We start from the raw sequence: 12,321 nt of genomic DNA on the forward strand, positions 1-12,321 counted from the left end.
AAAATTTAAAAAATAAATTCTACTTTTAGCAAAAAATACATTACTTTCGAAACGTTTAAAAAATTTAAGATGCTTTTAATCCAAAAGTAGTAAAAGTTATACAAAAAATGCTTTACCAGAAATATTTTACTAGAAAAGTAGTAAAAGTTATACTTTATATTTTTCTCCGTGTAATTATTTATAATTATTTTGGTCAAACGATCAATTTAATTTTTAAACTTTTACTTAGCACATTATTGAACAAAAATTTATTTACTGTTTCTAGATCGTTTAAGAATATACTGATTTTTTATTTAAATAAATAAGTTTCGACTGATTCGTACATCACGTTTACAAAGAAAAACAATCAACGTCTGACCAAAACTGATCATTACTACTGACACAAAAAATATTAACAATGTCTGACCGAAGCAAGCTTTACTACTGATAATAAAATTACAAAAATAAAAATATAACAAAATGCAAAAATATAAAAAGATTTTTCTTAGTAAATTTGTCTCTGAGCGATAATATTCACCAGTAAAAAAAAACGTCTCACTAAAAATCTCTTTTGCTTCTAGCTGAAAAAGTACAAAAAAGGATGTCTGATCGAAATTGACTTATACTACTGATTTTAAATTTAAATAAATAATAATAAGTTTCGATTAGTTTTTATCACGTGTACAAATAAAAACAATCGACGTCTGACTAAAAGTGCCTTTTCCTACTTACACAAAAATTTATAAAAATATGTCTGACCAAAACTGACTTCTACTACTGATTTTCAAATTTAAATAAATAATAATAATTTTCGATTAGTTTGTATCGCATATATAAATAATTTCGAATAAAAATGCTTTTTACTACTAACACAAAAATTTATAAACAAATGTCTGACCGAAACCAAGCTTTACTACTGCGATAAAAAATACAAAAATTTACAAAATTATAGAAATATAATAAATTGTCTCTTTTAGAATTTTTCTCTTACTGATAATATTATAATATCCACCACTAAAAATAACGTCTGACTAAAAATATCTTTTACTACTAGTTCAAAAAATAAAAAACTATGTCTGAGCTAAAACTGACTTGTACTACTGATTTTTAATCTAAATAAATAAGTTCCGACTGGTTCGTATCACGTCTACAAATAAAATCAATCGACGTCTGATCACAACTGATTGCTACTACTGCCACAAAAAATTATAAACAATGTCTCACCGTAACTGACTTGTACTACTGATTTTCAAATTTAAATAAATAATAATAATAAATTTCGATTAGTTTGTATCATATGTATATAAACAATTTTAATCGACGTCTGACTAAAACTGCTTTTTACTACTTACAAAAAAATTTATAAACAATGTCTGACCAAAACTGATTATTAACTACTGACACGAAAAATTATAAACAATGTCTGACCGAAACTGACTTGTACTACTGATACCACAATAATTAATACCGTGTGAAGAAAAACGAAAAAAAATTTAACTATTAAAGATAAAAATTAAGTAAAAATAGTCAGTGATACAAAACTAACTTAGAAGTTATATTATAGAAAGTTAGAACAAATTAATCACATTTCACTATAATCAAAATTGGAAGAAGTTCATGAACTTACTAACAATTAGTAAAATTTCACTATTTGTTGAAATATTTTACTAATTAGAGAATATATAAATGGTAATTTAATTGTAAAATATAAAAATTATAAAAATTATACCTATATATAGCTAAAAAATTACAGACTGACAAAAATAAAAATCGAAAAAGGAACTCTATGGAAAATATTTAATAAATAATAATTGATGAGCATTACGTCTGTAAATTCATGAATGAAATACAAGAAGCACAATTCATGGGGGTAAATATTTGATAAACAATATAATGACAATGATTTTTCCTTTATACGCATAAATATATCAAAAGTCCCTCCACTCTCCAGAGTTCATCCGAGTGCAACCCCTTGACGAATCTTTGAATGAGGGTTCTTTTCCGCAGCATATTTCAGTGATCGTCTCTCGCTCCTATTTATCCGTGGCACCCCCATTGGCAATATCACTGACAAATTTAATGCCCAACTATTAGCAGCGGGGTGTATGCGACCTTATATAGTCCATTGTCAAGTGGCCACGTGCGCGATGACTATACCCTGCCTCCTCTCTTACATCTTTTTTCTTTTTTCTTTTTTTCTATCAAGTCGAGGTTACGAATATATATATACATCGGGGGGTGCAAAAAGAATTTCGTGCTCCACGAAGGGGGATATATTGGATTTGGCTGACACCACTGTTTGAGGACCTGCTATAGATTACACATGAGATTAAGCACTGGTGACATTAGATGACAATTTGATACGGTCAAGTGTTTCCTATATCATTATTTCTAACACGCGATATCTCTACACAGTGAGTCGAATTTTCTAAACGGGAGGATTAGTTTATTGAATCTCTCGCCCTTTAATTCTTCATCATACCAAAATACTAAATACAGTCAATTTTTTCATTGTCAATTTTTTTTTATTAATGGAAATTCTTTCATTAATAATATTCTTTTTGCTTTTGAATTAGTAAATTTTACTAATCAATTAGTAGATCAAAATTGATTAATGGATTGATTAGTGGATCAAATTAATGTCAAAAAATTTGAATCAATTTTTGATTTGATCCACATTTTTGGTATCAATTCGATGCAATTTAATATTTTTAAGTTAACAGTGTATTTATTAGTAAAATTTACAAATTCGAAATTTAACTTTTTCCCTGACCCTAAAGAATATTCTGACTCAATCTAAAAAAAATTAGATACTCAAAAAAAATTATTCTATCAAAATTCTTCGCGAAACTTAATTATTTTCATAAAAATAAGAAAACTCATCGTATAATTTCTATTATATTCATACAATTTAAATCAAATTTCTCGAAAAATGTAATTTTTTAAAAAAAATTTATTAAAATTCAAGAAAATAATTCAATTATTTAAAAATTCAATTATTCAATTATTTTCAAAGAAGTTTCTTATTTCAATAATATTCAATATATTTTCCAAAAAATTCAATTATATAAAAAAATTTTAACAAAATTTTACGCAAATATTTCATAAATAATAAAAATTTCTTCGCAATAATTTAATTATTTTTATAAATAATAAAATTTTAAGCAACGTTTAAATTATTTTCATAGAATTTTAATTAAATTCCTCGAAATATGTAATTTTTCCTATAAATTTTATTAAAATTCAATAAAAGAATTCAATTATTTAAAAATTTGTTAATAAAATTCTTTATGAGAATTAAATTTTTTTAATCTTTGTAAATAGCAAAATTCTTCGCGAAATTTAATTATTTTTAAAAATAATACAACCCATCGTAGAATTTTAATTATTTTCATAAAATTTTAATCAAATTCGTCGAAAAATGAAATTTTTCTGAAAAATTTCATTAAAATTCAACAAAAGAATTTAATTATTTCCAAAAAAATTTTTTATTTCAATGATGATTAATAATCTACGCTATTTTAATAAAAATTTTCAAATAGAATTAATTTATTTCAACAAAATTTTAATAAAATTTTACGCAAACATTTAATTATTTTTCATAAATAATAAAAATTTCACAGGAATTCAATTATTTACAAATTTTTTATAAATTTCTTTACAATAATTCAATTATATTCATAAACATTAAAATATTTTACATGGTTTTAATTAAATTTTTAAATTTTTTTGAAATTGATTTATTGTCGTTAATAATAAAACTCATCGCAAAATTTTAATTATTTATTCTTTATTAAATAATTTCAATTTTACTTATTTATTTTATTATTATTGATTTTTAAAAATTACATATTTCGGGGAATTTGGTTAAAATTGTATAAAAATAATTGAAGCCTTCTTAAAAAAAATTTATTATTTATGAAAATAATTGAATTATTGCGAAGAATTTTATAGAAATTTAGTAAATAATTGAATTCCTACGAAATTTTTCTTATTTACAAAAAATACTTAAATTTTTACGTAAAATTTTATTAAAAATATATAGTAGATATTAAAAATCATTGAATTAATTAGGACAATTTTTTAAAATCATTGAATTTAGGAGAAGAATATTTTATTACTTATAAAAATAATTGAAATTTTGACGAGAATTTTTTTTTTAAATTTACATAGGAAATTTTGCTACTGGCTCAAAAAATATGAAACGATGTCTGATCGAAATTGACTTGTACTACTGATTTTTTAATTTAAATAAATAAGTTTCGACAGGTTTGTATCACGTCTACAAATAAAAACAATCGACGTCTGACAAAAACTGATTGTTACTACTTCCACAAAAATTATATACAATGTCTGACCGAAATTGACTTGTACTACTGATTTTCAAATTTAAATAAATAATAATAAGTTTCGATTAGTTTGTATCGCTGGTGTAAAAAATTTTAATCGATGTATGGCTAAAACTGCTTTTTACTACTTAAAAAAAAATTTATAAACAATGTCTGACCGAAACCGAGCTTTACTAGGTACTGCTATAAAAAATACAAAAATTTACCAAATTACAGAAATGTAAAAAATTTTCTCTTGTAGAATATTTCTCTTAGTGATAATATATAATATCCACCACTAAAAATAACGTCTGACTAGAAATATCTTTTACTACTGTCTCAAAACATAAAAAACGATGTCTGAACAAAACTGACTTGTACTACTGATTGTTAGTTTCAATAAATTAGAAATTTCGACAGGTTTATATCACAAGTATTTAAATAAAAACAATTGATGTCTGACCAAAACTGATTATTACTACTGACAGAAAAAATTATTAAAAATGTCTGACCGAACTGACTTGTACTACTTATACTACAATAATAATAAACTAAATAATAAATACCTGGGAGGAAAAACGAAAAGAAATTTATAACCAAGTACGAAAAGTAAAATTAATTAAAAGTAGTCTGACACTAACTGTCTTTAACTACTGATACAAGACTATAACTAAAAAACTATAAAATAAAAGTCCAAAATCGAATTAATTATTTAATAATTAATATACAAGAAAATGTTATAATTTACATACATTTTCGTACAAACTGTATAAACAGAAGCGAAACTAGAATTAAAAACAAAAGCCTCAATATTCGAAATGAAAGTTTAAAACACTAAACTTCAAAGGAAGTTTTTCATGAAACGAAAATTGATTGATTCAGGGGAGAGTCAAAGGAGGAATTGGTCCATTTCGCCTTGCGGGAAGAAGTCTCTTTTTTGACAGACCGGCATCAGTCTCTCACGGAGAGGAGTCCCACGAACAGTGTAACGGACGCGAACCGCGAGGAATGTTGAAATAGCAAATTAGGAAATTCCTTAAGATCTTTTCCACCCTATCGTCTTTTTTTTCTCCCTGGCTATATACAAACCTTCGTGTTGTCACTCTCTTCCAATGTAAAGCACGCATAGAAAGTCATTTAACGAGATTATCCCACACTTTTTTTTTAATAATAATTTTAAAAAAGTTTGTTTTTTTTACTATAATATTATACATTTACAGTTTTAATTATCAAAATATTATACCTACCTATTATCATACCTACCAACCTTTAAATTATCCCCCTACCTTTTATGTTCACTATTCACAAGTATTCGAAATTATAAATGTTATGAAATATAAATAATAAAATTTACCTCCAAAAATGTTGAATAACTCCTAAGGATTATCGAATCAAAATAAAGAACGAAGAAATAGGAAAAAATCTATGAATTCAAGGAAGGAAAAGTTAGGATACTATCGAAACCATAGAACCACTGATGATAAAATATACAGCTTTATATTTGAAAAGCTTTTACAGAACCTAACACGCCTCATGTATTTTCGAAGATGGACATTCGTTAACATTCGTTATTTTGTAATTCCAATTCATATTCATCCCAAAAAGGCTTAGAATTTACAATCGATTGTGTTCACTATATTTTTGACTCAGATTTAAAACTATGTCCTAGCATGCTCAGAAATACTTCTTCTAACAACTCTCACTGCCCAATCAGATAAATAGCGTCACATTTTTTTTTTTAATGGGTAAATTTAAGTTCCAAAAATACTGAACGTTCAAATAAAGTATTTTTTTACCAGTCTCAGACAGGTTCGTATTTTTTAAGAGGCCTCGGACTGAATAAAAATAGGATTTGAATTTTAAAAATAAATATAAATTTTCCTTTATTTAAACGTTCAATACTTTAGAGATATGTAGTTTTTTCAATTAATATACTGGAGGTAAAATAATTACCAGATTTTATGGTTCAATTTTTTTTTCAGCTAAAAAAATTGACATATTTTTATGTATTAATTTTCAAACTGAAAAAAAAATTATTCGATTGAAATAAACAATTACTATTATTAAATAAATTTTGACGCTCTCACAAATACATGAGAAGCAAAAAAATTTAGTTTTATATTTTTTCAAGTAAAAATCCGAGAAGAGAATAAATTACCGCAATTAAAAAATTATCGACTTTCAATTCTTTATTACATTCGAAATATTCCATAAAATGTTTTCAAAACGTATTCAAACAGAAACTTCGAACGAAGGAAAATCTACCAAAAACATAAAATTCGTTTGCTTCTTAAGTACCTATTTTTTTTGTAAACGCGTCACAATTATCTACTTGGATCAAAATTATTTAATTAATTAATTAATCAAATCTCTGTCATAATAAAGTTGAAAAATTATTTCTCTCCAAATATTTATTTTTCACACCAAAAAAAATAGTGGGAAAAGATTATTTTCTAAAAAAAATACCAAACAATACTTATAAGATTTAAATAAACTCAATATAAATTTGTAAAAGTAAAGAATAATAAAAATTATTATTTTCCATAAAAAAATGTCTTCCCTAAGAAAAATTAGAAAAATAATTGCTTAGAATTTTATGAAAAATTGGAATGAAATTTGAAATTGAAAGAAATTAAAAAATAAAGTGAAAAAAGTGAAAATATAAAAAGGTAAAAATGTGAGTTTATGAAGAAAAGGAATAAGATCACTTTCGACTTATTTACACATTCATACTCATAATCATTATAATTAAACTATTTATGTACAACGCCATTCTTTTCTACAACAATCAATTTTCTAACTTTTTTTTTTGCTCTTAAACACTAAATCGACGTATCTTGGAAATTTAATTTATAATATTAATTTTACAAGTCTCGCTTGCAGTAATAATTGACTAAAAAATACTCTAATTTTCATGAAAATATTGACTCATTAACAATTATATAAAAATAAAATTCATTATTTTTATTATCTGACTCGGAGTGATTGATCGAAATTAAAAAATATAATTGTTATCGAGTATCATAATTATAATATTAATAATAATAGTAGAACTATAGAGTCATTGAGTCTATTTAAATCGAAGATTAAATAGTTGTTTTTATAAACGTAGAGTTACTTACTTTAATCGAAAACTTCTTCCATTATCAAAAAAAAACCATTGACTATAGATTTTCCACCTCTGTTGCACTTGTTTTTGTTTCCCTATTCATTGATGTTTCACTTTTCTCCTCGTTTTCACCAGTTTCCATCTTTTTTTCCAAATTCTCAATTTTCTTTCCCTCCACTTTTTCATCTTCATCCTCTAAATATTTGTCCCATTTTTCAATTCTCGCCTCGATCTCGGCCTCGGTTTCGACAACTCTGAAAAAAGAGAAAAAAAATAAAATTAGTTTTTTTCTAATAAAATAATTTAAATAAATTGAAGATGAAAATAAAAATTCGGAGAGAATTTTTCGATTTGAAAAAATTTGGATAAAGCAGATTTCTTCGATGTGTCGAAATTTCTACTCTACCAGTAAATGAAAATGAGGCTCTCAAAATAATAGTAAAAATAAAGTTAAAAGAAAATTAATAAAGTGGAAAAAACATGAATACTAAGATAATAGTTAAAAATAAAATAATAAAAAAATTAAATGTTCGATCTAATATTGATATTTGAATTGAAGTTTGATTTAAAATATTTGAATTAAAGTTCTACTTTATCAAAGAGAGAGATTCGCTGCGCCGAAAATCGGTAAAGAAGAGAACTAACTTGTATTTTGTTTTTCCGTCCCAAATTTCTGCAGTTATCTTCCTTTGACCGAACCAACGGCCGTTTAGTAACTGCACGCACCCTTGAGCCTCTTCTGGTTCCTTAAAAGTAACTTGAGCAACTCCCTCAGGATGTCTCTATATGAATGAAAATTTATACAAAAATTAAAAAAGTTCACTTATAAATATTTACGAAAGAATTCAATTATTTTTCAAAATTTCTCAAAAGAATTCAATTATTTTTTTAAATTTATGAATTAAATTCTTCGAAACTATTCAATTATTTTTCAAAATTTACCAAAACAATTCAATTATTTTCTAAAAATTAACAAAATTCTTCGACACCATTTAATTATTTTTATAAATATAAATAGTAAAATTCTTCTCAGGAATTCAATTATTTTTAAAACTTATTATAAGAAAATTTTTTTTATGCATTCAATTATTCGCAAAAATTTTAATAAATTTTTTTTTATAAAAATTCAATTATTTTCAGTACACAATTTTTAGAAAATTTCTAGAAAAAATTCATACTTTTTCGAAAATTGTTATGAAATTCTGTAAAGAATTCAATTGAAAGAAATTTTTCAAAATTTTTCATAAAATTCCTTTAATTGCAAAATTTTTAATTCAAAATATTTTTAAAAATCTCCATTTTTTTATATTTTTAAAAAATTGAAAGAAATTATTCAAAATAAATGAATTATTTTCAAAAATTCAAATAAATTTCATTTGCAAGAATTCAATTATTTTCAAAAATTTAAATAAATTCTCGTCAACACTTCAATTATCTTTATAAATTGCAAAATTTTTCGCTGAAATTCAATTATATTCAGGAATTTTTATAAAATTCATTTCAAAATTCAATTATTTTCATAAATAACAATATTCATCAGAAGAATTCAATTATTTTCAAAATTAATAAAATTCTTCGCAAAAATTCAATTATTTTGAAAAAATCTAAAAAAAATCAACATTTCAATTATCTTTATAAAAGAATAGCAAAATTCTTCGACAAAATTCAATGATTTTCAGGAATTTTAATAAAATTCATTGAAAAATTCAATTATTTAACTTATAAATAAAAATATTCATCACAAGAATTCAATTATTTTTAAAATTTCTAAAATTCTTCGCAGAAATTCAATTATTTTCAAAAAATCAAAATAAAATTGTCGTTAACATTTCAATTATCTTTATAAATGAATAGCAAAAATCATTGCAAAATTAAATTATTTTTAAAAATAATAAAATTCTTCGAATAAATTCAATTATTTAATTGATAAATAAAAATATTCATCACAAGAATTCAATTATTTTTAAAATTAATAAAATTCTTCGCAGAAATTCAATTATTTTCAAAAAATCAAAATAAAATTGTCGTTAACATTTCAATTATCTTTATAAATGAATAGCAAAATTCATTGCAAAATTAAATTATTTTTATAAATAATAAAATTCTTGGAATAAATTAAATTATTCTCAAATTATTTTAAAAAATTTGTTGCTAGAAATTAATGATTTTCAATACATTAATTTTAAAATTCAAAAAATTTACAGAAAAAATTATTTTTTTATAACAAATTTAATTGGTTTAAATAAAACATTTTTTATTATCAAACAAATATTTATTCATAACAAATAATTTTTAACTAAGTCAATTGAAAATGGTACTTAAAAAAAATTAAAAAATTCTTTAAATTCTGAAATTATTGATTCGAATACAATTCTTGATTTAAATAAAAATTATTTGATTCAAGTAAATAGGTATTTTCTTAAGTAATAATTTATAGATTAAATAACCCAAATAAATTTGTATTACAAATTTTATATTTTGAAAATATTAATTATTCTCATTAATTATTAATTAAAATTGATAGAATTGATAGAAATAATTAATAATTAATAATTAGGTAATAAATAGTAATTGCTACTAATTTCTTCGTAAAAGTTACAAATAATTTTTTGTAAATTAAATTACTATTTGTAAATTTACTAATACAAAAGCAAGCAGTATTGAATTAGTTTGAATTAGCAAATTTAACTAATAAATAGTAATCTGTCTTAATTTACTAATTCAAAAGCAAAAAGTATTGAATTAGTAAATTTTACTAATAAATAAAAATTACTACTAATTTTTTCGTAATAACTACAAATCATTTTTTGTAAATTAAATTACAATTAGTAAATTTACTAATTCAAAATGAAAAACTAATTAATTAGTTAAAATTAGTAAATTCTACTAATAAATAGTAATCTCTCTTAATTTACTGTAATTCTAAAGCAAAAAGAATTATAAATTTTATTAATAAATACTAATTTCTATTAATTTAGAAGTAAATTTTACTAATAAATAGTCATTTTTACCAATTTAGAAGTAAATTTTACTAATAAATAGTAATTTCTACTAATTTAGAAGTAAATTTTACTAATAAATAATTAATAACTAATTTAAATTAATTAATTAATAATTTTACTAATAAATAGTAATTTCTACGAATTTAGTAGTAAAATCAACTAATTCAAATTTAAAGAGTATACTCGGAATAATAAACGCAGTAGATAGAAATTTATTCTTCCAAATAAACCTTATTAGTCGAATTTATTTGCAGAAAGGTACCGGCACACGAAATGCAAATAAATTACTTAAAGGGTATGACCTGACACTATAAATCTGCAGTAAGACACTCCCTATTCTGGAGTGGTTCAACCGTGAATTCATCCAATGTCAAAAGAAATTTCATCGTCTTCATGTTTTTGGCTCATGCCAAAATTATACACAGTGACCCAGAAAAATAAACTCCACAACTTCAAAGTCCCATAAGGAAATTATCAACTTTTCCCCCAAGTGCTTTCTTTTACAATAAATAAATTAACAATCTTCGCAGGAAGCAAAACCGTGAGAAACAATTCATTAAACATTTATTTTCCACTTAAAAGAAGTGGCTGTTTTTTTTTTTTTTTATTTTTTCTTTCAACCAAGAAGAGACCATATTGTGGTTTTTGAATGTTAGAAAAAGAATTTTTGTTTCGCTTACCCACAAATATGCTAATAAAATTATTATTACCACAAAAATGCTAATAAAATTAAAGTCTCTGTGACCATAAAAAAAAAAGGAAAAAGTGAAAAAAATTTGCAAAATATTTTTCTATTTTTCTAAAAATAAAAACACTTGATTTTTTTTTTATTTGTTCCATTAAAAAATTTAAACCCAATGGGAACAATTTAAATATCTAAAAAAAAGAAAATAAGTCACTGATCCCATACTATCTCCTTGTGATCCTTATCTTAGAAAAATATTGCATCAGCAAAATTCTAAAGATGAATACAGAAGAAAGAGGAATTCGAGTTCTGAATAATACAATATTCTAATTTAATATGACCGCAAAATTTGAATCTCACATAACCATTCCACTAATTCGGCGGATTTTTTTTTTAATGTCCTCTTAGAGAAGAAATAGAAACTTCCGGCTTTCAAATTCCAAAAGTTGATTCTCTTTTATTGCAAAAAATTGTATAAATTGTATAAATCAAAATAGATTTCTATTTTTTTCTCTCTCCCTTTTTTTAATGAAGCTTTAACATCTCTAGCAATAAAAATAGAACGCACTCCCTGGACATTTATTGGTTAACCAGTAAATCAATACAAGGATATGAATCTCAATATATTTTTTTTCTTCATTTTTAGAAATCATTAAAAATTTACCTCGAAACCTTTATCAAACATGACACATCGAAAAGGAAAAGGATGAGGAAAAGAAGGAAAAAAATTGCAGCCTTTAAGTTTATAAAAAAAAAACTGGGGCACGAGTCACTTAAGATGATGACATCGTTATACGAAAATAGCGAAGCGATATGTAAATTTTATGATATGATATTGCATTTTACAATGTTTAGGTCTAAAATGTATTATGTATATATGCTGAATGAGTAAATGAGTAAATATAATAATGTTGACAGAAGCAACGCCGAATGTGCGTTTGTGGCGCCAGTATTTTTATGCAATGCGTGGGCATATAAAGTAATTTAGCCAAGTCGCACTTTGACGATGAGGCATTTGTGCGAATTCGTTTGCATAATAATATAAGTAAAACTTTTTGCGCCCTGAGTCAGAGAATTTTTAATTCCTTCCGAGAAAAGGACAGTATACTATTTCAAATTGGGGCGTGTGTCGCTTCAGGATGAAAACTGTCAAAAGATTTTGCACCCACACTATTAACAGTGTTGCCACAAAAAAATTTATTTTATTTTTCCCTGACT

At 23.7% G+C, this 12,321-nt stretch overlaps 1 protein-coding gene across 3 annotated transcripts in view; it reads right to left on the reverse strand.

The window, feature by feature from the left end:
- Positions 1-7,037: 7,037 nt before the first annotated feature.
- LOC122501993 (HIV Tat-specific factor 1 homolog) overlaps positions 7,038-12,321 on the reverse strand; it is a 133,060-nt gene continuing 127,776 nt past the window's right edge. For all 3 annotated transcript variants that reach the window (XM_043611819.1, XM_043611820.1, XM_043611818.1), the window contains 2 exons: positions 8,062-8,198; positions 7,038-7,670 (listed from right to left, as the gene is read on the reverse strand). In XM_043611819.1, coding sequence (XP_043467754.1) covers positions 7,472-7,670; positions 8,062-8,198 — 336 coding nt within the window. In that variant the 3' untranslated portion in view covers positions 7,038-7,471. The remainder of the gene's footprint in view (positions 7,671-8,061; positions 8,199-12,321) is intronic.

The sequence above is a fragment of the Leptopilina heterotoma genome, unplaced genomic scaffold (genome assembly GCF_015476425.1).
Source record: "Leptopilina heterotoma isolate Lh14 unplaced genomic scaffold, ASM1547642v1 Lhet_22, whole genome shotgun sequence".
In the NCBI taxonomy this organism is placed as follows: domain Eukaryota; kingdom Metazoa; phylum Arthropoda; class Insecta; order Hymenoptera; family Figitidae; genus Leptopilina; species Leptopilina heterotoma.